The 25779-nt window shown below is 45.2% G+C and overlaps 1 protein-coding gene across 2 annotated transcripts in view; it reads right to left on the bottom strand.

Annotated features, from left to right (window-relative positions):
• Window positions 1-984: 984 nt before the first annotated feature.
• Window positions 985-25779, bottom strand: part of Rcsd1 (RCSD domain containing 1) — a 60016-nt gene continuing 35221 nt past the window's right edge. Inside the window, exons 2-7 of one of the 2 annotated variants that reach the window (XM_013021825.1) lie at window positions 14008-14109; window positions 12350-12439; window positions 7863-7934; window positions 4929-5132; window positions 3356-4096; window positions 985-1659 (exon numbers count right to left, since the gene is read on the bottom strand). In XM_013021825.1, coding sequence (XP_012877279.1) covers window positions 1627-1659; window positions 3356-4096; window positions 4929-5132; window positions 7863-7934; window positions 12350-12439; window positions 14008-14109 — 1242 coding nt within the window. In that variant the 3' untranslated portion in view covers window positions 985-1626. The remainder of the gene's footprint in view (window positions 1660-3355; window positions 4097-4928; window positions 5133-7862; window positions 7935-12349; window positions 12440-14007; window positions 14110-25779) is intronic. The other variant, XM_013021826.1, reaches the window with a different exon arrangement.

The following is a 25779-nucleotide window of genomic DNA, read 5'->3' as shown; positions in this document are numbered from 1 at the left end:
GAGAAAATAGGCATGGTCTAACAATGCTGGAGCAAACAATTACTTCAATTGCTCAATTAGCACACAGAGACATTGAAATGCTCAAATCAGAGTAAAGATTAACCTAAAGATCAAACAGGAAAATTAAATAGGAGCACCAGAAGAGGGGATAGGGTAAGGTATAAGCCCTGGACAGAGTCAGGCCTCTTGTCTCTTGAAAACCCTCCTAAATTCTCCAAACAGATCACTGGATCAAAAATCTATCTCATGAGGATAGACTGAAGACCCAACTCATTCCCCCTGATATCTGGAAGAGAATCTGGACTGAATTCAGTAAATGCTTCCTAGAGAAGCTCAGAAGATTTCATAAGGCATTCAAGACAAACATCTAATCTCTGCTTAAGGGCAACCCTCTGGAAGAATGACATTCAGACTTCCAGATTGAGAAATGCAATGTGAAAATGCGCTGACATCCTGCCTCCCAAGGGAGGTTAAGGGGTCAGGGAGGGCTGCAGGGGGGGAGGTGAGTTGAGCCTCCTACTTCCTATGACAGTCATCAACAGGAAACAACAAGCTGGGCAAACTCCTAATAGGTGTGTGTGTGAGTGTGTGTGTGTGTGTACTAGGGCTTTAACTCAGAGGCTGGGCATTATCTCTTAGATTTTTCCAGTCAAAACTGGAGCTCTGCCACTTGAGCATACCTCCACTTCTCTCTTTTCTTTCCTCTCTTCTCTTTCTTTCTTTCCTTTCCTTTCATTTTTTCCTTCCTTCCTTCCTTCCTTCTTTCCTTCTGTCCTTCATTCTTTGCTCCCTTCCCCTCCCTCCTTCATTCTTCTTCCTTTCTGTGTGTGTGTGTGTGAGAGAAAGAGAGAGAGAGAGACTAGTTGAGAAATCAGTTTTATGGATTTCCTTGCCTGAGCTAGCTTTAAACAAGGACCCTCAGATCTCAGCCTCCTGAATAATGAGGATTACAGGCATAAGCTTAGACATATTAATAATTTTTTAAAAAGGTTTCAGTAATTATCTCTTGCAGTTCAATGTTTCCAAAATTGGTTGCCCAGCTCCCATTTGGAGTAAGCTACAAGACTGACTCTAAGGTCTTGATGCAATATAACGTCTTCTATAAAATAAAATTTATATCTTCAGCAAGACTATTTTCTTTGGTTTTCATCCACTTAAAATTAGCTGTTGTTTTTTTCCCCTTACATTTGCAGCCACAACCATTTTAGGACAATATAATAAAGGCTATAATTGTACACAGGCAACATCTGCTAAGCTAAACAAGAGCTCAGCTGCAGGGAGAGGCAGGGATGGAGAGTGTGGCAGTCCCACAGGCTGACCAGTATCCCTGGGGACTAGGCACCACGGTAAATTGTTTTCAACAAGTTTTTTTTGTTATTATTGTTTTTTTTAAATCAAGTCCATCAAAGATATCAATTCAAGCTGATGAAAGTCTGCTGTCCTGGGATCCAGTCTCTCTGTGATGGAGCACTTGAGTATGGAGGCCAGGAAACAATCCACCTGGTATCCCAGACTGACTCCAAACACCCAGCATATTCAGCTTCTGCAATGGCTTCATTTGCTGCTGCTGCCACTTCCAAAGAGATGTCACCAGCAGCTTCTTCACTGGGGTACCAGGAGCTCTTTTCACATTTCAGTATCCTCAACAGGGGGGTCATTCTGTGAACAGGGAGGACAGGATGAGTTAGAAAGAGTAGGGAAAACCCTGCCACTCAGCAATTGCCTTAGGGATACTGGGTCAAGCAGAAACACTAATAAGAGTGTAGGGCCCAGCTGGGCACCAGTGGCTCACGCCTGTAATCCTAGCTACTCAGGAGGCTGAGATCTGAGAATCACGGTTCAAAGCAGACTAGGCAGGAAAGTCCATGAGGCTCTTATCTCTAATTAACCATCAGAAAACTGGAAGTGGAGCTGTGGCTCAAAGTGGTAGAGTGCTAGCTGGGCACCGGTGTCTCACACCTGTCATCCTAGTTACTCAGGAGGCTGAGATCTGAGGATCCCAATTCAAAGCCAGCCCAGGCAGGAAAGTCCATGAGACTCTTATCCCCAATAAACTACTCAAAAATGGTGCTGTGGCTCAAGAGGTAGATGGCTCACCTTGAGCTGAAGAGCTGAGGGACAGTGCTCAGGCCCAGAGTTCAAACCCCACAACCAACAACAACAACAACAAAAAAGTGGTAGAGTGCTAGCTTGAGCAAAAGAGCTCAAGGACAGGTCCCAGGTCCTGAGCTCAAGCCCCATTACCAACAAGAGAAAAAATAAGTGCTGGGCCCTGATGACTCATATCTGCAATCCTAGCTACTCCAGAGGCTTATATTTGAGGATCACGGTTCAAAGCCAGCCCAGGCAGGAAAGTTTATCTCCAATTAAATACACACACACACACACACACACACACACACACACACGACAGAAGTGGAGCTGTTACTCAAGTGATAGAGCACCAGCCTTGAACACAAAAATGCAGGGTCAGTGCCCCAGGCTCAGAGTTCAAGCTTCAGGACCAGAAAAACAAAAACAAAAACAAACAAAACCCCCATCTACTGTATTTCAGGTCCCATAGTAGGTGTTGGTAGAGAGGCATTGGGAAAAAGAAGGAGTAGAAGTGATAATTTAAAAATAAGCAAAAGAATTTCAAGTCGTGATATATATGTTGACCAAGTGTGATAGATGACGGAAGGGGTGGATGCAGATCCTTTGAGTTTTCAGGACAGGCTCAAGTGAGGAGGGTGAGAAATGTCCACATGCTGATCAGAAGAAGGCATGTTCCAGGTATGTGAGGGGAGTGAGGGGGATGGAGGATGGGCCTGGTGTTAAAGAATAAAGGACATCCTCATGGTTGGAACCCAGCTTATTTTCGATGGCTAATTGGAGCTGAGTCTCATGGACTTTCCTACCCAGGCTGGCTTCTAACTAGATATCCTCAGATTTTATCCTCTTGTGTAGCTATGATTATAGGCATGAGCCACCAGTTCCTGGCTGGACTCAAAAGTTTTTAGAAAGTAGCCTCCATTTTCACCATTAGTTCTCAAAAGAAGCAAGCCCGGAGTCCATCAGGAGCTGTTGGTAGACTTCAGTTACTGAGCTATGCCAAGAATTACTCCACACATACCCAGAGACTCTCCAGAACTCTGAGTCAGCAAGAAGCAAGACAGAACATAAGACACACTTCCCTTTCTTATCCTTTTGTCCCCTTGCCATCAGTGACAGCCTGTCTCAATGCAGTTGGCACGAGGCAGGAGCCTGGTGCCCTTTTTTCTGCACACGATGCTGATTTATCTGGGGACTGAAAAGGAACAGGGCACGTAACAAGGACATAGGGGCCCTCCCCATGTGAACAAACCAGGCCACTTACCGTGGGGACTGCTTGTGTATTCTGGAGCTCATTGCTGGTCTCCAGTGTTACATAGCCAGCTCTGCTGCTGCAGCCTGCTTCCAGACCTGCTCTTTCATCTTGATTTTCCTTGCCTTGTTCCTCCTGCTCAGAAACATTGCTGTCTCCCTTTCCTCCAGAAGGATTTTGGAGGGTCTTTTCCCCTTTAGCTTCCTCCTCCAGCTTCTTTGCATCTTGGACCTTCTCTCTGGGCCTGTCCCCATCATTTCCCACCTTCTCCCCCTGTTCCTCTGTAGACTTTCTGGTCTCCAGTTCTTCTCCAGATGCTTTTTCTGCCATGGGACTCCCATATCCATTCTCTGTCTGAAGGCTGGAGGTGTGGGATGGCTCTAAGCCCTCTTTCTGGGCTGGGCACTTGCTGGTATCATCTGGATTCTGCCCAGCCTCCTCATTCTGTTTTGTCTCTTCTGGGGCCCCAGCCTTCTCCTGTTTCTCCATCCTGCTAGATGTCCTCCTCAGAGGGGGCTTTCCTTCAGACACCTGGCTTCTACTAGCTCCCTCTCCCATGGACCCCTCACTGGCAGAGGGAGACCTTGGGGCCTTACTCTTGGTTGTAAACACTTCATCCCCGTTCTCTTCCCTTGCACCATTCTCCTGAGATGGCTCCACAGCCCTAAAATCTCCAAGATCTCCACAGTCTGACTGAGACCTTCGGAATCGCCTAGAGGGTGGACGTCTTTTTATGGATCCTCTTGTCCGCACCTGAAGAAGGTATTAAGGGCGATTATATAAAATCTGTTAAAACAAAACATATTTCTCTGTGTGTGTGTGTGTATGTGTGTGTGCCAATACTGGGGCTTGAACTCAGGGCCTGGGTGCTGTACCTTAGCTTTTTGCTCAAGGCTGGTACTCTACCACTTGAGCCACAGCTCCATTCCTTGCTTTTGCTGGTTAATTGGAGAAAGAGTCCCATGGACTTTACTGCCCAGGCTGACTTCAAATTTCAGTTCTTAGATATCAGCCTTTGGAGTAGCTAGGATTACAGGGGAGAGCAACTGGTGCCTGGTTAGCATGGGTGTTTTGTAGAAGGATCAGTTTTTTTGTCCTTTAATCTGAGGTAAAATGCAGGGAGGATGGTTTGATCTCCTCTGGGACACTGGACTATTCACATCAAGCAGAGCAAGAGGCACTGGAGTATCCAACCTGCCTAACCTTCTGTGGGAGTCATGACTCAGAGTGTTCGCTTTCATTTCCAACTTTGACATTATGTATCTGTGCAACTGGGATCCACTCTGAATTCCCCACTTCTCTCTCTATAAAAGACAGAACACTCTATCCCTCTAACTTGCAGATTGAGTCTATAGCACAATTACAGAGGAAGCAGATGAGAGAGGTAAGCTAGGTGGAGGGGTAGACTTAGTTCCAGAATCAAACACTTACAAGGGCAAGAAGAAATTTCACGTCTGCAAAACCAGTTCTGACTGCAATGCTAAGTAGTTCTTCCTTTTTCCAGGACAACAATCCTTTTACCAGAATCATCTTGTCCCATATGTTCTTGGGCATACCACCCTTTGGGGACCATGAATTTATTTACCTTATTGTAACAGGGCAGATGAGTACCTTCAGGAGGCTGGTCGAAGCTGATAGGCACCTCCTCTGCTTCTCCAGGCCGAGACTTCATGCCAGGGCTGCTGGGCGTGGAAGGGGGGCTATGAAATGGTGAGACCATGGCCTTGAGTCCAGGACTCTTGGGTGAAGCTCCAGGCAGCAGAACTGCTGGATCAAAGGTTAAATTGGCCTATCAAGAAAAAGTGAAGGTTTCAAATTGGGATGGGAAGAGGATGAGAGCTTCTACTTCCTACCATCCAGAGAGCAAGCATGGATGTGAAGTCAGCAAAGATGACTGGAACCAGTACCAACACGCAGACAAATGGACTGAAATACAACCACCAGCTGCACCTGCAGTTCCCAGGTTCTTGCAGTAAGTCAATACTCCCCTCATCTTCTAATCAAATAGTATCACTTAGAAGACGTCTACTGTTTGAGAGGAACAAAGAGTTGTCTCCTCCACACCCAAACTTCATTCTCAGTTTTGTACAAATTAGAAATCTACCCCAAGACTGTCAGTGGAGGGATAGTGTGGGAGTGATCTGAATCTTCTCTAGTGCCATGTTGTAGTGCTTCTCTACCTCCTGCCCTCTCTATTTCTGTATCTCTTGGCAGTTGTGTCCTCCAGACACCGCTGTGCCAGACAGCAGTAAGGGCTCACAAAAAAGAGACAGAGCTTGACAGGCAGTCGGTAAAACAAGAATTCCATGGGTTCTCCATGCTGGCACACCTGACTTGAAATATGATAACTTTTACTTAACAGCTGCAGTGTGACCTTTAGCAAGTCCAACACCCTTTCTGAACCTCAGGTTCTTTAGCTGTCCAAAGGTCTTAGTCTGACTTCCAAAGTCTTTCACAGCTGGTCTTGCTGCTGCTGTGCTAATAGCCAACATTCATGCCCTTTTCTTCCCACAACTCTTGACTTTACTCCTTCATCCTACTTCCCTGGAGAGCTCGTACATTAGGATCTGCAGACTACAAAGCATTATAAATGTTTAAGAAGGCATGTAATCCAGGCCCTGGTGGCTCATGCCTGTAATCCTAGCTACTCAGGAGGCTGAGATCTGAGGATCATGATTTGAAATTGGCCATGCCCATGAGGTTCTTATCTTTAATTAACTACCCAAAAGCTGGAAGTAAAACAGTGCCTCAAGCAGAAGAGAACTAGCCTTGAGTGAAAAAGCTAAGGGACAGTGTCCTAGTTCTGAGTTCAAGCTCCAGTAGTCACAAAATAAAGAAGTGTTTTAAATTTATTTTTTAAAAAATTATGGTCTTAGGAGAGAATGTATATTATAGATGATTGAGTCATAAAAAGAATTAAGTATATAAAATATTAAAATGAAGAAACAACATTGCGAACCTAGGCTATGCCAAATAGCAGCACGTGAGCACAGATGGGTTGGGACTGCAGGTGTTGGGGAGCTGGTGCACTAGGCTGGCTCTAAAGGCTTCATGGCAAAAGTGGTGGGACCTTGCACCCATGGGGAGCCCTTCCCTTCTACAGTTTTAGTCAGAAGATTCCTTCTGTATGACAAATCAAATGAATCTTGCAAGTCAGCAAAAAATTTACCTTTGAATGTTGGTAGTAAATAACTTATCCAGTTGAGTATTCAGAAGCGAGTTCAGCTGATGACATGTATTTTAGTTGTTTTCCCCATGTGTTTCCAACCAAAAATAATTCCTTTGAGACGTGGCTAAACTGCCATCTACTCCACTGCTGCTGTGGAGGCTCCTCCTTTTCCTCTTCCCCTTTTCTCCTTCTCTTTCATGCTGTTGCTCTTCTTTTTGAGACAGGGTCTAGCCTCACTATGTAGCCCAGGCAGGCCTCTCATTCGCAATCTTCCTCCTGCCTCTGAGGCAGAGGGAGAGGTAGATCTTGGACTACACCCCTCAGCTGGCTGCTGAGACGCTAGAGTTCTGGGGTCCCTTCGGAGAGATCCTGCTGGGAATATGGGAATCTGAGTCTCCCACATTGTAACAAGCAGCAGCACTGCCAGCTCCTTTCAGCAGGGACTGGGGGATCAGGATCTCAGACATGAACTATTTCAGGGGACATATTGTGGAGTTCACTGCACTCTCTGGAGGACAGTAACCAAAGATGTTTTCCTTAATCCCAAACCCAGGCTGGGAGTCAGATCCCAGGCTCTGTCTCTCACAGCTATGAATGACACAGGCTGTGGCTATTTGCATTTTCCTCCCACCCCAGGAGTCTACGAAGTGAATGAGCCCATTTCCCCAGGCCTGGATGGTGGGACATAACCAAGAGCGGGGCTCATGCTCCCTGGTGGTGGTGGGAGGCTGAAGAGAAAGCAGGAACTCCTTCTGGCCCACTCAGCTGCATCCTGGCAATACCTCTTCTATGTTTTAACAAAAGCTGATCCCAGAAGCATTTCTCAAAGCACTGTGTTTTTTCCTGCCTCTCCACCCAATTCTTGCTCTGACATTCTAGAGCAGTGGTTCTCCTCTGGGGCATGTGTGAGAGATGATTCCCTCCCCGCTTCCCTATATCTGACAAGGTCTGAAGTCATTGTCACAAGTTGTTGGGGAATGCTACTGGCATCTGGGAATGCTACTGGCATCTAGTAGATAGGACCAGGGATGCTGCTAAACTTTTGCAATGTACAAGAGATCTCCTTCACCTCCCCACTTCCCCACCTCCACAACAACATTATACAGCCCCAGTGATACTGGGATTGAGAAACCCTGGGTTAGGAGATTTCTGGCATGTACTCTCCTATACCTCTTTTGTTGTGTGGGGTATGAAAATCTTGTCTTCCCACCAAGACTATAAGCTCAGGAGTAGTGGTCAGCTTCATGGTTACTCTGAGTTGCTAGCCCTGCCATTGGTGCAGTTCCTCAGGGTTCTAGGCACACAGAGTGACTGATGAAGGCAGAATGCATTTTACTTCTTACCACTTACCTGGAGCTTTTCAATCAGAGGTGAGCTCTTCACCTTGATTTTAGGAGGGTGGCTGGCATTGGGTGATGATTTCTACAAAGTAAATGGATCAAAACAAATGAGTGAATGAAGGGAAAGAAGGTAGGTTCTGTCTGGAGCTCAGAAGCTGCAGGTATGAGGAAGAGAATTTGGTTTCAAAAGTCATCACTTAGTTTCATTAGCCCACTTACTTCTGATGACTCAGGCTCTTCCCTTACCCTCCTTCCCTCCCTCCCTCATTTCCCCACTAGCAAGACCACTTAAATCTGTGAGCTGAGAAGTCAAAGCAGGCATCCTTTACTCAGGAGGTCTCCTATCTAAGGAAGAATGACTTTCATTACCATTAGGAGGAAGAAATATGTCTGTAGGGAACAAGGTCATCTCCCTGTGACCTTCAACAATCAGAGGTAAGTCAACAGAGGGACTTTCACAGGCAACAATGACTATCTTCTCTGTTAATCACAAATAAGGCAATAAATCACAGATAAGGAATAAAATCTGAGTGAGAGATTACTGAAATGCCTCCAGTGAACTATGGTATTTTGGAAAATCCTACCAATGGTATTGTTTGTGAATTATCACTTTCCAAAACACGAATAAAATGAAATATTCATAAAATGAATATTCATTTTAATTTAGCAGACATATATATGGAGTACCTATCCCATTTTCTAGGCATTGTGCTGGTTATATAAAGGTACATATGATTTAGTCTCTGCCCTCTAGAGGCTGATCTAGGTGCTATCTGAACCTATATGTATGCTCTGTTATTTACACTAGTTTTGTGATGAATGTCAGAAATCTTGCCTGCTTTTGAATCCTAAGTTTGTAAATGATTGACTTGTTTTTGTACATCTTCACAACTGCATGAGAAAGATGACAATATTATTTGATGATGTTGAAGAAAAGAAGACTTCCATGTAGCTAGAGGCCAAGGCAGAGAAAGGACTTTTTCTGTAGTTTGAGACCAACATGTATTACCTGCCCCTCACTCCAGTGTGCCTACCCTTGACTAATAGGAAGAAAAGTCCTACCAACATCTTAGGGATATTTTGTGGTATTGTTGAGTGAAATCATTGTATATGGGATGGAAGGGGAGAGGGAGGGAGAGATGGAGGGGAAGAGAGAAAGAGAAAGAGAGAGAGAAAGAGAGAGGGACAGAGAGGGAGAGAGAGAGTTAAGTGAACTCCTTTTGACCCTTCTAAGGGCCAACACCAAGGGAGAGCAAGCTTTAAAGGTGTAGTTACTGGCTAGGACCCAGGAGACCCAAACCCAATCTGATTCAACCTTGGAAGATATTGCAGCAACAATTCTGTTGACAAAGGTCACTTTTTGTAATACTATAAACTCTTCTCTGACCTACTACTGCCTTTTAAATGCAGCAGAAATTCAATAAACACCACCACAGGACTGTACTAGAGATCCAGCTGAGGTGTCATAGAACCTTTATTGACTGAAATTACCAAGCAGAAGCCTTTATCAGTGCTAACCCTGGGATGGACACCAGGTGGCAGCTTTTGCTTACAGTTTAACAAAGGCCTCCATACAAGTGGCAGGCATCAGGGTTTTTAGCAGGCTGCACTGTATAAGTATAAACAGCAGCAGCCTCCATGTGCACCCCAGCCAGACAAAGCTGGCCACTCATTTTATTTCTAAGTGAATCTCAAGGCAAAGGAAAGTCACTGATCCTTGGAGGTGTGTACTTCCTGTGGGTAAGCAGCTTGTCACTCCAGGTAGGACTTTCAGTCTAAAATCTACCCTCCTCCTGATCTAGCACTTGGCCATTATGTGTCATATGCCTTTAATTTCTGGATGCCATACCTCATGGATAGAACCTGTAAGTGTATTTGTACAGAGCCACTGAAATGAAGCTGTTTAATCGCATCACCATTAGCTTGACCCACTCTAAAAAATTCACTTATTTATTTATTTTTCGTGTTGGTCCTAGAGCTTGAACCCAGGACCTAGGTACTATCCCTGAGCTTTTTTGCTCAAGGCTAGTGCTCTACCACTTAAGTCACAGCTCCACTTCTGGCTTTTTGGTGGTTAATTGGAAGTAATAGTCTCATAGACTTTCCTGCCTGGGCTGGCTTCGAATTGCAATCCTCAGGTCTCAGCTTCTCATGAGCCATTGGCACCCTTCTTTAATTCACTTTTGTTCCCATGAGCAAAGCTTCCCCATCCAGATCCATGTTCTGGTTAGTGTTCTTGCTCTTGTCTTCATTTTACAAATAAGTCACTATGGGGCAGTGAATCCTCCTGGGGCTAGCCTGGGTTACCAGGGGACAGACTCAGATGAGCACAGTCTCAGCTGCTGCAAGGCACAGAGACACCAAGCTGGAGAGTGAAGGCAATAAAGAGAAGGTGACCCTCTGGAAAGAGGAGTTGTTGGCATGTGTTTGGTTATAGCATTGATTGGTATACTACGTTAACACTTAAAGAGACCTAACAACAAGAAAATAATGTTTCTTAAGTTCTACTCCATAAGTTTCTTAGGGAAGGGAAATACTCTCAGAGCAGACAGGTCTCCAATCACTGCATCCACTTGAGCATGTACAAGTATGACTTGGCTTTGCGTGCATGTGTGTGTGTATGCACGTGTACGTATGCTGGTAGTGGGGTACAAGGCTGGCGCTCTACCATTTGAGCCATAGCTCCATGCCTAGCCTTTAGGGATTAATTAGAGATAAGAGTCTCACAGGCTTTCCTGTCCAGTCTGGCCTTGAACTACCATCTTCAGATCTCAGCCTCTTGAGTATCTGTCTAAGATGATAGACATGAGCCAAGCACAGTGACTCAAGCTTGTACTCCTAGCTACTCAGGAGGCTGAAATCTGGGGATCACAGTTCAAAGCCAGCCCAGGCAGGAAAAGTCTGTGAGACTCTAATCTCCAACAAACCACTCAGAAAACCGGAAATAGTGCTGTGGTTCAAGTGTTAGAGCACTAGCCTTGAGCTGAAGAGCTGAGGGACAGTGCCCAGGCCCAGAGTCCAGGCCCCACAACCAGAAAAAAAAAAAAGAAGAAGATAGACATGAGCCACTAGTGCATGTCTTTGTTGTCCTTCCTTTTCTTTCTTTCTTTTTTGTTTTATTGGTCCTAGGCTTCAATTCAGGGCCTGAGTGATGTCCCCAAAGTTTTTTGCTCAAGGCTAGTGCTCACCTAGCCTTCCAGCTTTTTTGGAGGTTAATTGGAGATAAGAATCCCTTGGACTTTCTTAGCTGGGTGGGTTTTGAATTACCATTCTCAGATCTCAGTCTCTTGAGTAGCTAGGATTACAGAGCCACCAGAGCTGGACTGACTATTTTTGATGGGCTTGTGCCTATATGACTTGCATTAACTAAAAAAAGACTTGAAAAACCATTCGCTGATTCCAGCTGTCTCACAATATAGATGAGACAACACAGGCACCAAAGAGCTGCCCAAGTTCACACAGGAATCTAGTCTCTATTGTCAGGATGCTGGTCCTAGAAAAGAAGGGCAGAATGACAAGGTGGTTGAAGTGGGAGTCGGGAACCATTTTTGGCCTGCTTGCTGTTTTGGGATTGGCCTTCTATGCTGGATGACAGGACCTGTGATTTCCTTTCTGCCATGATCACAGTGAAGCTGAGGGGTTACTTGGATAGGGCCCGAAGAAGCCACTCCAACAGCTACAATTAGATAAACGGGGTTGGGTGAATATGCAGGCTGGAAATCTATTACTGGCTATGATCTATGATACCAGAGCCTTTATTATGTTAGGAGCATTGGCTATTTATAGTTGAGGGCAACTAGGCCTCCCGTGTGCTCTAGCTTTCCTCCAGTGATTGGGTTACTTCCAGTGATCTAGAACAGTAGTCAGCTGGTTTTGAGAGCTGGGAAAGCTACGATAGTCTGCCAAATCACAGTTATGCTTCATAACAGCAAAGCCCCTCTGTTCAGGTGTCTTGTCCATGTCCCATCCCAAGACCTTCTGTGTCAGATCTGGAAAGAAAATGTACTTTTCCTGTCACCTACCATGTGGTGTGGTACTGATACCTGACTTGCTGCTGTATCACTCAGACTTGAAAGTAGGAGAAACTGGGGAATCGGTGAGGGAGGTAGATCTAAGGTAAAAGATCCAGGAAGCATTAAGAGACTGGTTCATCCAGGTGCTAGTGGCTCACACCTGCAACCCCAGCTACTCAAGAGACTGAGATATGAAGATTGAGGTAAGAAGTCCATAAGACTATCATCTCTGTTATAGCCAGAAAAAAACTCACAAGTGGAGGTGTCACTCAAGTGGTAAGAGTACTAACCTTGAGCAAACCAGCCAAGGGAGAGTGCAAGGCCCTGAGTTCTAGCCTCAGTACTGTCCCTAGAAAAAGAAAAGAGATTCACTCTTGAATCTGAAGTCCTGTGTCCTGATTTGATGTCTAGCAGTGTGATTTTGATGCCTCTTTCTACAGAAGGAGGAAAGCATGAAGCCAGCAGTCTCTGCCCGTGCACTTACCTCCTCACCATTCTGGCCCAGCTCTACCTTAGGGGGGAACAGAGGGAGGGAGCAGGGTGGTTTCCTTCTTGCTGGTTTACTGGCTGGTGTCTAGAGGAAAGGCAATGGACAACACAGAGAGAAAAAGAGAAGACAGTGAATCAGGCAATAGGGAGGAAGAGGAAGGGAGTGGAGATGGGTTAGGGATGCATGGAGGAGAAAAGAATGGTGGGGCTGGGGGTCTTCAAGACTGCCTAACACCACATAAATTAGTACCATGTAACTAGTCTTACTTCTTTGAACTTTCAGAATCTCCCCGCCCCCTTTCCTTTGCCTTTCTGCACAACATTCCAGTGTTTGGGGTTTGTTTGTGTGTCAGTACTAGAGCTTGAACTCAGAGCCTGGGCATTTCTCTTAGCATCTTTGCTCACAGATGGCACTCTATTACTTGAGTCATAGCTCCTCTTCCAGCTTTTTGATGGTGAATTGGAGAGAAAAAAAAAACCCTCTTGTACTTTCTTGCCCTAACTGGCTTTGAACCTCTGCCCTCAGACCTCAGCTTTCTGAGTAGCTAGGATTACAGGCATGAGCCACTGGTGCCCAGAGTAACATCCTCTTTTACTTGACCATCACTGACCTGAGCCTGCATTTCAAGACAACACATTCAACCTTTTCAGCTTTCAGGCAGTTCCAGAACCATCTCCTTTGTCCTTTAGGACATTCCTGTAATGTGTAGAATTCATGGACCCTATTTTTAAAATTGAGAATACAAAGCACAAAACAGTGCACCTAAGAAAACCCAGGCAACTAAGTTGTCACTTGCTGCCTGGGGCCAGGGGAGATCCTCTCCTTTCTACCTTTAGTACTCTACTCACCTCTGACAAGCACCACACACACATGGCCAAGAAAGTCTAGCCCAACTCTCTCCACAGTCAGATACTCCTTTCTATCCCTTCCTCTTCAATAGGATATTCCAGAATTCCTAGGTCTTGGTCCCTCCCTTCTGATTCCTAGTCTCCTATTGGATTAGGTCTCCATTCAAGTCCTGTTTCCTTCTCAAGAAGTCACAATTCAGGATCTGTCCAGCTGTCTTGCTCCAGACTTATACCTAGGCTAGGTAGCAGAAGCAGGCAGGAGGTGTCTTTACTCTAAGCCAGTCCTGGCTTGGCACAGCTGGGCATGATATCTAAGTCTGTGGAAGATCAAGATAAAAATGAACCCCCAGTCCTCTCTCTCACACACTCTCTCATTCTCTCTCTCTCTCTCTCTCTCTCTCTCTCTCTCTCTCTCTCTCTCTCTCCTCTCTCTCTCTCTCTCTCTCACTCTCTCTCTCTCACACACACACACACACACACTTTCACTTTAATGATGATAAAGGGGGTTTGAACTCAGGATCTCAGTCTTGCTAGACTACACAGGTGCTCTTCCACATGAGCCACATTCTGTATCACCTAAGCCTTGCAGCTCTGTGCCAGACATCTCCTCCTTTCCCGCATGGCTTCTGTACAGGCATGCAGTGGTGGTGGCACATTCCTTGCATTCAGAGGGACCCTCTCTGGCTTTTCTTCCTAATTTGGTAGTTGCCAAGCTTTGTCCCTCCCTCTCCTCTGAGCTGGATCAGGCTTTTCCTCCTCCTCCAGCCCCCTCCCTAGATGGATGCTTTGAGCCTCCAGACTCACCTCCTTGGCCGCAGCTGCCTGTTCCTGAAACCGACCAGCCAGCTGCGCCACGGATGGCGGTGCTGAACTGTCCACGCTGCTGTTGGTCTCTGTGGGTCTCTCCTGGTAAACCAAAAGGAGGCAAAAATTAACGAACAACAACTACACATGGCTTTTCCAAGTGTTGGTACAGGGTGTCATGAAAAGCACTGGTTTTATAGACACAAGTCACAATGCTGTGACAATGAGGTATTTAATAGTATTTTGCAATTAACTCTAGTAGTAGAGAATTTTTTACAAACGATTCAATCAGCTACATTTACTACATATCGATCGCGAATGTCCTGTCAAGGATTTAGAGAGAGCCTAGGGGTTCTCATTCTACGAAGACCCACTACAAAAGGACTGCTACTGGTGACAGTGTGAAAATCTCCATTTTGATCAGTGACAAAAAATGGGGGCTGGTGACTTAGTCAGTCATCAGTTTACTGTTCTGCTTCAAGCCAAGATACACTCCAAGATACTGTTCATTCCTGTGTGTTGTCTGTTACCAAGACACAGAGATGAGTCGGTGACACTGGAAGTGGCACTTCACTCCTGCCTTGTTACACATGGCCTTTGAAGCTCCCTGCTTTCATTTATTTTGAGACAAGATCTATCTTACTATGTAGCCCAATTGGACTTAATTCATGATCTTCTGGTCTCTGTCCCCAAGTATGCAAGGATTATAGGCATAAACCATAATGCTCAGCTCCTCCTGATTATTAGTGGCTTGCCTTCCTTCCTTCCTTCCTTCCTTCCTTCCTTCTTCCCTTCCTCCCTCCCTCCCTCCTTCCCCCCTTTCCTATTTACAGGTCTAATCCTTGAGGCATTAAACTTTTGCTTTATTATTATTTTGTCACTTTGGCAGTGATATATCCTATACAGCCCACGGACTTACTCTACCATGTTCCTTCCTCATATCTAACCTGAAACTCCATAGCTCTCATAAGACAGGGCGGAACCCCTTTCATTAGCAAGTGTACATCCTGCCCTCACACTTGCACACACACATACCCACACCCACACACTTCTATGATCTTTCATTTTGTGCTACAGGTGTCTCCAAGCTTTCTGATATGTCCACCTACCAAGGGGGCGGGGCGGGGAGGGACTAGAAACTTCTGTTCTGTGAATGGCTGATCTGGGGGGCAAAGGCAGGTAGGTAGGTACCTTGTTCCTTTGCCTTCAACATGGAAGTCCATTTTCACATCAGCCCAAGCAGCCAGGCTGTTCCTACAGAAAGACACAAAAGCAACCCCCTCTCCTCAGGCACTTGATATCCAGGTAGTGCTGGGAAAAGCCAAGAGCCAGAAACCCCATTGCATCAGCACCCATGGGTGGGGTTCTCAGAACTTGAACCTGTTTGATCTGCACAAGATCACATCAGCAGTGTCCAGAAACCAGCACTTTGTCCTCCTGGAAGCTTGGGGAGGTCCTGGGGGAAGAGTGTGGCAAATAGAACTGCTTGTGGTAAGGACACAGTCCCAATCAGTTTGTCCACCTGCCCCACAACAGATCAGTGTCTGTTCATGGCTATTAATTGCTGAGTCCCTGCTGACTACACATTCTACCTTGGCTGGAGATGTAGCAAGACATGCCAGTTAAAAATAGATCAGATAAGGAATTAAAAAACAAAACCAAAAACCTCCTGAACTTCCTCATCTCAAAACTCAGCTGGGCAAGGGGCTGGGTAGTAGCAGAACTACAAAGCTTCTAGAAGCATTTAGGGTTGGCAAGTGGGTTAAAAGAAAGACTAGAATGTATCTGGGTTTGTTTTTCTGGAGTCCAGGAAATGAGTTTTCTTTAGATCATCCAAGAATTCCAGAACTTGTATAAACCTGGCAAATCCACTTATTACCAACACCTTTCCAGATATTTCCCATTCAATGTTTGGGAACACTGGCTGCTTAGTGCTGGCTGTGTGCTGGGAATGTTGAGGGCCAGCGAGGGTAAGCAATTTAGTCAGAATCACACAGGAGAAGCCAAAAAGGAGGAGACTCTAACATCCAGTAACCTAGCAATGGATACCAGTGCAGTGATCTAACTTATGAGTGTACTTTAGAAACTAAGTGCTATATAACTCTTGAAAGTATCATTAGCCATTGGGTACGTAAGTGCCTTAAGAGTAGGAAAGCATAGTTTTAAGATACACATGGACTGGTGGCTCATTCTCTGCAAGGCTTTGCCAGGATTTCTGCCTCATAATTCTGGCCAGCTACCTCTGTGAACCTCCTCTACTGGGCCCAATACCACTCCAGCTCAGCCCAGGCCACTGGCTCTCTATGAGCCCCAGGCTGTCCTGGTAAGGTCACACTCTCACCTGGACCATGTTCTTAGTTCTGAGAAGGGCTTCCATGTCTTCATCTAATCCCAGGCTTTCTTGAGACCACCTAAGCTTCTCAGTATTAATTGTTCTTTCCTGGCTCATAAGTACTTAGCACACTGCCAGTAAGTGGCTCATGCCTGTAATCCAAGCTACTCAGAAGACTGAGGTCTGAGTACCATGGTTCAAACCCACCAGGGGCAGAAAAGTCTGTGAGACTTTTATCTCTTATCTCCAGTTAACCAACAAATAGCCAGAAATGGACCTATGGCTCAAGTGATAGAGCACCAGCCTTGAGTGAAAACACCAAGTAAGAACCTCAGACCTGATTTCAAGCTCCAGTCCCAACATAGACACACGCGCGCACACACACACACACACACACACACACACACACATACACACACACAGAGGGCCTGGAATATAGAATGATTTCATTGAAGGCTAATTCTGTCTGTTATTACTGGAACTTGAATACCTGTGCCAAGGCATTGAGCCCCTCACTTACCCCATGGACCAAACCTAGTTGCCCCTCACCTCCCTCCCCAGCATCCATGCTCTGAATCATGGCTACTGTCTTGACCTCAGCTTGTCCTTTCTTCCTGGACCAGTTTCCATGTATCTGCCTTCCAGACTCAGTGTCCCCTTTCCTGCTTTATCCACACTTGTCTTCATAGCTCTTTGGCCTCTATTCCATCTTCCAGCACCCAAATATTGCTTACCAAGCCCTCCCTGCCACCATGCCAGCCTGACTGTGTCAGCTAGCCGAGAAATCATACCTGTGGTTTGATTCAGCCCAACACCCAGAGAAAAATCATATTTGATGTTTTCTTTCCACATCTGTGGGATTTTCTTCTGATAATTGAGAAGGACAGCGGAGAACTTCCCTCATGCTGTTGTCATGTTGAATAAATTCAATTTGAAATGCTGACAACCACACACATACTAGAACCAGAGGAAGGCCCTGCCTGCCCACCTTGATCTGCCCTGCTTCTCCACAGGGTAAAAGTGTCTATGCCACAGTTTAGTGAAACAAGGGAGATTCTGAAAGGATCCTAAGATGTCTTAAGGCTCTTAAGGATTTTGAGGTGCTCACCACCTTCCAAGATAACTTATGGTCACTTCCGAAGCACTTAACCACTACTTCAGAGGGGTTAACATAGAGCTTTCTAGGCTGCTGCCTCCATTTTCCTCCTCCCCAGCTCTCCCATTCACCCCATTGGTGACCATTGCTGTCCTAGGATGATGGAGAGGTCACTGGGCTAGCCATTTATCCACCTCTTCTGTGGGAAGCACTGTCTGGATGCTCTGGCATGTCCGCTCACTCTAATTCTTCCCTCTTCTAGAAGGAGATACAGGCTAGAGCTGCTAAGTAACTTGCTACTCAAGTTAATAAGTGCCAGCATGAGAACTTTCTGATCTTGGAGGTTCTAGCTTTTTGCACCAATATGCCATACCAAGTCTATTCCTCTACTAGAAGATGAGTTTCAATCACTTGTGCCAGCAGACACTTGCTCTCGTGTTCTGGGGCATAAGAGTGAGAAAGATGGAACTCTTGTCCTTCCAGAGTTGCTAGTCCAGTGCCTGAAACTAACAATAGATGTATTCTTTTTTTTTTTTTTTGGGTCCGGTCATGGGGCCTGAACTCTGGGCCTGGGTGCTGTCCCTCAGCTCTTCAGCTCAAGGCTAGCGCTCTACCACTTGAGCCACAGCGCCACTTCCGGCTTTTTTTCTTTTTGTATATGTGGTGCTGAGGAATCGAACCCAGGGCCTCTGGCTTGCAAGGCAAGCGCTCTACCACTGAGCCACCTTCCCAGCCCCAATAGATGTATTCTATGACACTTTGTTAAATGCTGTGAAGAAGATAAAATTGAGCACTTTTCCTATGGAAAGATGTGTCTGAGGAGGATGTGTCCTGAGCAAAAGCACAGTCAGCAACAAAGGTTGAGGAACAGAGAAAAGAGAAGTGTGGCAGGGACAAGTTGAACATCAGAGGAGTCAGGGAGATAAAAGATAAAAAGTGATCTGGGGCCACCCCCCCAACTCCCTTTTGAGGTACACCATTTGGAGTGAATAAGATAGCATTTGGAGGGATCAGGATGATGTGACCTGGGTTACATATTGAGAAGCTGGGTATAGAGATGAAAGAGAGTGGGAGCACAGAAGCCAGGAGGTAGGTGCAGGCAGCGGTCCAGCTGAGAGGTGACAGTGGAGTGGACCAAACTTGTTCCAGGAAGGTGGTGAGGAAGGATTTGGAGGCAATAGTGATGGGAGTTGTTGATGTAGTAGGTGTAGGAGAGTGAGGGAGAGAGGGGAACTCAAGGAACCTGGATGTTTGATTTAGATAATAGGATGTCTAGTGTATTTTCTCCTAGGTTGGGGAGGGAGAGCTGAGTAATGATAGGATGGAGAATAGTTCTTTTATGGTTATGATATGTGTGTGTGTGTGTGTGTGTGTGTGTGTGTGTGTGTGTGTGTGCCAACTGAACTCAGGGCTCTTGCCTAGCTTTTTCCATTCAAGGCACTCTACTAGTTGAGCCATACTTCCCACTTTGGCTCATTTTTATTTTCTTTTGGGTTGGTTGTGGGGCTTGAATTCAGGCCTAGGCACTGTCCCTGGGCATTTTTGCTCAAGGCTAGCACTGTGCTACTTTGAGCCACAGCACCACTTCCTGTTTTCTAGTGACTAATTGGAGATAAGACTCTCACACACTTTTCTGCCCAGGTTTAGCTTCAAACTGTCTCAGATCCTGAGTAGTTAGGATTATAGGCGTAAGCCACCAGTGCCTGGCAGCATTTGCTAGTTAATTGGAGATAAGAGTCTCATGATATTTTTCTGCCTAGGCTGGCTTCAAGTCACAATCCTCAGATCTCAGCCTCCTGAGTAGGTAGGAATATAGGTGTAAGCCACTAGTATCTAGTTGGTCATAAAAAAATTTAAATGTCTACTAGACTCCTGAGAAGAGATGCCATAGAAGTTGAAGATAAGCCAAGAATGGAGATTGAAGGAGGCTTCAGGCTGAGAATGAAATGGAGAGTCCCTTGTTAAAGATGATAGTTGAAGTCACAGGGCAGGATCATATCTGAATATAGACCACAATGGAGGAGAGCTGAAGCTGCATTCTGCATTACACTATCTCCTTCTTACCAGCACCCTGGCCTTAACCACAAAGGGAAGGGACTGGCCTTGTTGCTTCTGAGGAGAGAGGGGTGTTTTCCTCTCCAGGGAGTTTCCCAGACATCTGGATTCAGACCGCAGACCAGCTGGGCAGGACCAGAGGCTTTCCTGGGTAAAGTGATGGAAGGTGAAGAATCTTGAATGTTGCATAGAGTCCTGAGTCTCCCACCTGTGCTGGGCTGTCAATGGTTCATCCTTTCTTGAGCATCCCTGGACACCACCAGTGCATTATACTAACAGGGATGACCCTCAAGCTCTGAGCAGCATTTTTAGGGGTGGAATGGGAAGAAGAGAATAAGCAGTGAGGAAGTAGACAGCAGAAACAAAATCAAAAATTATGGTGGAGGAACAGAAATAGGTACAAATATATTACACAAGTATAAGAAGTCCACTATACATCCTACCTATCCACTTGTAGGCTTAAATGATCTGAACATGGAAGATCCCTGGCCTCTGCCAGGCCTTTTCCCAGGGAAAACTCCACTCATTAGAAACCCCGTAATCACTGACCTACGGGTGTCCTTCATTTGGGAATCCACAGAAGGGCCTCCCATTTTCTCCCAGGATTTTGGGAGCTTTGATGGACAGGGGTTAGCAGTGCTCAGATTGTGGGACTTAGAGTTAATGCAGGTAGGTCTAGCAGGTGTAGTGGCAAGGGTGTAAGCAGAGATAGTGTTCAGGGAACAGCAGTGGATTATGGGAGAAGGAAATATTTATGTTGATGCCTTTTCAGATCATGACATAAGTTATGAATACCGGTATATGCACCCCAGTACTCCAAACCTGTGTCCAATCAAAGCAGCTGAATCAAAATATGAAGTCTATGTCCAGTCACCAATGGGTGGAAAATGAAAATGATATGACCATGCAATGAAATGATATTCAACTATAGAAAGGAACAAAGCTCTGATACAAGTTAAACATGGGTAAACTTAAAAACCAACAATACTGTGCTAAATTAAAGAAGCCAGCCCCCAAAGATGTCAAATTATTTGATTTCATTTATTTATTGTCCAGAACAGATAAATCTATAAAAAAGTAAGTTTGTTGTTGCCTGAAGGGGATGGGAAGACAGGCAATGGGTAATAGCTAAAGGTATGAGATTTCTTTTTTCAGGTGACTAAAAAATGCTTTCAAATTTACTATAATGATGGTTGCACATATCTGTGGACATGGTAAAAAAATTAATTATACCTTAAATAGTATCTTAATAAAATGTTTGTTTAAAATGCTAGCAAGCCTTAATTCAGTCTGAAGGATCAATGATTGGGTTAGACAGGGCCAATGGAAAGAAATTTGATTTTGTTTCCATGTTCCTGAGTTCCCCCTCCCTCATCTTCAGTATTCTACATCCAGAGGCTCAGCTCAGCTTCTTTTCCCAGCATGTCTTGTACTGTAGGTACATTTGAGGAGTCTCTTTCAATCTACTGCTAGAGGGCTATTTATGAAGTCAGGTACCTTCTAAGTATCATGGAGAGAATAAAATAAATTTGATGTTAAGAGGCAGTGAAAGGTCTGACATTTAGAAAACAATCTATTTTTTAAAACTTATTTATTCAGTGAATAGTTAGTGGGTGTCTACTACTGCCTGACACTACCTAGGTATGGGGATAAAAGATGGAGGTTCATTGTCCTGAAACTCAAGGAACTTCTTTTCTAGCTGACCTGTAGTAAAACTATCACAATGGAAAGGATCATTGCTAGGCTTAGTAGACAAACTGTGCTGCAATGGAAATTTGGAAGAAGTTGAGTAAAGCAGGGATACCTCAGATGAGGTATGATTATGATGGTAAGAGTCATCACATCCAACACTTACTGGGAGTTTCCTGGGTGTTAGGCTCATTACTCAAGTGCTTCCTTGGCGAATGGGAAGTGCTCAATGAAAGATGTTGAATGGAGGCTTGGCTACACAATATAGAATTTAGTCCTCAGGCTTAGGTGATCAGTAGTGTTACAGAATTTACTATTTACAAGGATTGCTCCAGAAGCACATGCTATTATAATGACTTTGTAAATCCATATGGAAACTTTGGTCAACTGGAGGTAATCTAGTACTGCTCTTTGAAGGCAGTATTATGAAAAAAACAATGTCATCATTGCCATCTTTGCCCTGACCTCCTTCTCTATCTCTTCTGCTTTTGGACATCTCTACTACTTTCTATACTCTTTACCAGTGAATGCAGAGAGCTCTCAGATACTTGCTAGTAAGATCCTTAGGTAGGTATTCGGCATAATCTTGGATTTGCCTCTTTCTTGTGTGACTCTGCAAGTCACATGAGCCCTTGAAGCTTTAATCTCTTCATCTGAAAAATGTGAACAACTCTCCTTCCTATTTTCCAGAATGGCTATGAGACACAGTTAAGGTACATGGCTGGATAGGGTAAAGACAAGCCTGCACCTTCAGAGTGAATGGACATTGGTGAATGTTATAAAGAAATGAGTATTTGACCAATAGGTGAGTCCATATGGTAAGTAGAATAATACCTGCAAAGATGTCCATATCTGAATTCCTGGAACCTGGGTTAGGTTACATGGCAAAAGGCAATTAAGGTGGCAAGTAAAATTAAGGTTGTTAATCAGCTGACTTTAAAGCAGGGACATTTTCCTGGATTATTTAGGTGGACTGCATGTAATCACAGTGTCCTGACTGTGGACTGTGTGAGGATGTCAGAAGTCAGTCAGTCAGGGGCTGGGAAGGTGGCTCAGTGGTAGAGCGCTTGTCTTGCATGCCTGAGGCCCTGGGTTCAATTCCTCAGCACCACATAAGCAAAAAGAAAAAAGCCGGAAGTGGCGTTGTGGCTCAAGTGGTAGAGTACTAGCCTTGAGCTGAGGAGCTGAGGAACAGCGCCCAGGCCCAGAGTTCAGGCCCCATGACCAGACTCCCCCCCCCCAAAAAAAAAGTCAGTCAGAGTAATAGAAGATAAGATTCAGCCCACTGTTGCTAGCTTTGAGAATGGAGGAAGAGGCTACAAACCAACAAATGCAGACAGACAGCCTCCAGAAGCCAAGAAAGACAAGAAAAGATTCCAGAAGAAACCATCCAACCAACAATTTGATTCTAGTTTGATGAGATCCATTTTGAACTTCTGACCTCCTAAGCAATCATATAATAAGTCTGTATCACAAAAGCAGCCTAGATGGGATGATTTGTTACAGTGTCAGTTGGTCAAGTACCTGGAAGCACCCTCTGGGAATATGGTAATAAAGGAAGGTAAGGCCCTGCTTTTTCCTGGAGCACACATTTCAGCCTTACTGGGAAGGAACACAACTCACAAAGGAGCAAGTGAATGAATGCAGATTATGAGTGGTACTAAGTGCCATCATGCAGTGACATGAATGTCGTGACATGAATGTGGGGGAGATAGTGTTGGCCACCATTTCCCTGCAAAGGAGGTCATGTGGAAGAGGGAGGGGGTAAAAGAGGAGACAGGGGAGGAGCTCAGGGTGCCATGATCATGTAGGGACAGGATGAAATGTATTGCAGGAGTGCTTAACCTGGCCAGAGGCATACTGGATAGTTTGCAGACCAGCCACTCAGAAGTTGAAGGCAGGTGGGGACTCCAGCTACTATGAATCGTAAGTGTGAAGCCTTCAAGGCATGCCAGGGGGATGAGAAGCTCCTAAGCCTGGTTCAATTCATGGCAGGCAAGCAAGAGTACCAAGATGAGGCTGGAAAGGAAAACAGACCAGAGTGGAAAGGGTCTTTTAAGCTGAGTCTGACCAGAGTGGAAAGGGTCTTTTAAGCTGAGTCTGTTCTTTCTGGGAGCCTTCAAAGACATTAGAGGAGGTGTGTGTGTGTGTGTGTGTGTGTGTGTGTGTGTGTGTGTGTATGTGCGCATGAGCCTGTCCTAGGATTTGAGCTCAAGGGCCCAAACACTATCCCTGAACACTCTGTGTGTGTGTGTGTGTGTGTGTGTGTGTGTGTCTTTGTGTGCATGAGCTTCTCCTAGGATTTGAACTCAAGGGCCCAAACACTATCCCTGAACACTCTGTGTGTGTGTGTGTTTGTCTTTGTGTGCATGAGTCGTCCTAGGATTTGAACTCAAGGGCCCAAACACTATCCCTGAACACTCTGTGTGTGTGCGTGTGTGTGTGTGTGTGTGTGTGTGTGTGTGTGTCTTGTGTCTCAAAGCTAGCACTCTACTACTTAAACTGTAGCTCCACTTTCAGCTTTTTAGTGGTTAATTGGAGATTCTTATCTCCAATTAAGTCTCACAGGACTTTCCTGCCTTGGCTAGCTTTGAATCATGATCCTCAGAACTCAGTCTCTTGAGTAGTTAGAATTATAGGTGTCACCATCACCCAGCCATTGTAGAATTTTAAGCAAAAGAAGAAAATCATCCGATTATTTTGCAAGATCCTTTTGGCTGTGGTGTGAGAAATGAATGGGCTGGGAACAGGGAATGGTGCTTCAAGAGGCAGGTAGACCAGTTACCACTAGCGGTACTGATGTTCATAAATAATGCTCACATGAATTCCTACAGAGGGCAGATCCTTTCATGAGGCTGAGCTTCTGCTAGGTCTAGATCTGCTAAGAGGGCATCTGCCTGGGCCTTGGGACTCATACAATCTAGGCTTGAATCTTGGCCCCTCACTCTGCGAGCCACCTCACCTGGGTGCTTGGAGTCCTGGAGCATGCTGCAGCTAACTGGAGTCCCCCCAAAATGACCTTCACTAAAGACTATCCCCCCCCAAGAGTCAGGAGTCAGAAGTGTGTGAGGGGGGGTGGGGTAGGGGTATGTGTGTCCTCATTCGGACATTTGTCCTTCAGTAAGTAAAAGAAGGTGGAGACCTGCCTTCTAAGATTAGAACAAGTTTCCCAGGTCTGGGCCTGCCTCCCATCAGCTGCTGCCTCTCTTGTTACAATGTCTGTCTTCCAGCTCTTTGCAGGCTGAGCCATCACAACTATTGAGCTGAACTTTTTGCAGGTAGCTCTTCAGGATGTTCTGTGGTTGGGGGTACCTCAAGCAGCATGTGGTACTGAGCACTGAGGCAGTGAGTTCACTGGCAGGACAAATCACAGTTAATAATTCTGCAAGGCCCTGAGTACCTAATACATACCTAAACATTTAGAAGCATGGTGTCACTTGATTTACATGACATAATCCAAGGAAGAAGTAACTGTATTGGCCCTGCTAGGTTAAGGAAACTAAGGCACAGGGATGATAAGAAGCTTCTCCAAAATTGTTCACATTGAGTAATATAGGAATTTTCTCTGGATTCACTCTGGAGTATTTGCTTGGAACTTCTGAATCTGTCCCATAAATGAATAGTTTCATATCAACTATGAATTAAATTTCATATCAACTATCAACTAAATTCCAAATGAGAAGCTTTATATAGCAAGGCTTTTCCAATGTTTGAAGCCACCTAGTTTGTCTAGTTTGGAGGGAGAAGAAGAAAAGTAAGTGGATTCAGAATAACAAAAACTCAAAGTTACTGAATTCATAAATCGTTTTAACAGCATTAGCAAAACGTGGTATAATACTGTGGAGAGAATCTCTGAGAGCCTGGCTGTACAGAGAACACAGCTGGCAACCTGACATCCGAGCTTCCACCATGCCTGGCCCTGAGCACTTGTGGCAAACGCTGTGGGAAGCTCTCCTTACCCATCCTCCACTGGCCCTGTTCAGATAGAGTTAGCTCTCCCTCTTCATTTCATTCTCCCTCCTCATTCACTCATTCTTGTTAAACCCCATGCCCTGTACCAGCTGCTCAGGGCATAACAATGAAACAGGTCCTTTTATAAAGGAGGTTATAGCTTACCAGGGGAGATACATATTCAACAACCATCAGTGTTTAATGAGAGTTTATTATTTATTATGGCAACAGTGCTGAAGAGGGAAAGGACTTAGGCAGCCATGTGTGACAGGGACCTGACTCAAAGCTGTGACATTTAAACTGAAATAGTAGAAGTGATCCATTGTGTTGTGTGTGTGTGTGTGTGTGTGAGAGAGAGAGAGAGAGAGAGAGAGAGAGAGAGAGAGAGAGAAAGAGAAAGAGAGGGGGAAGGGGCTTTGGAGGTAGCCCAGGGCATTCCAAATAGAATTTACACAAAGCCATGCCCAAAGAGAGAAAATGTTTGAGGAAATAGAAGAAAGAAGGCTGTGTGGCTGGAACCTATAGAGCTCTTAAAGTCTCGCAAGATTTCCTTTCTATTTTGGGTCAATACTGGGGCTTGAACTCAAAGCCTATGTACTGTCCCTTAGCTTTTTCATTCAAGACTGATGCTCTACCACTTGACCACAGT

This window comes from Dipodomys ordii, unplaced genomic scaffold (assembly GCF_000151885.1).
Source record: "Dipodomys ordii isolate 6190 unplaced genomic scaffold, Dord_2.0 Scaffold57, whole genome shotgun sequence".
Taxonomy (NCBI): domain Eukaryota; kingdom Metazoa; phylum Chordata; class Mammalia; order Rodentia; family Heteromyidae; genus Dipodomys; species Dipodomys ordii.
The sequence above is the reverse complement of the archived record's forward strand: the minus strand, read 5'-3'. Positions and strand labels throughout refer to the sequence as shown.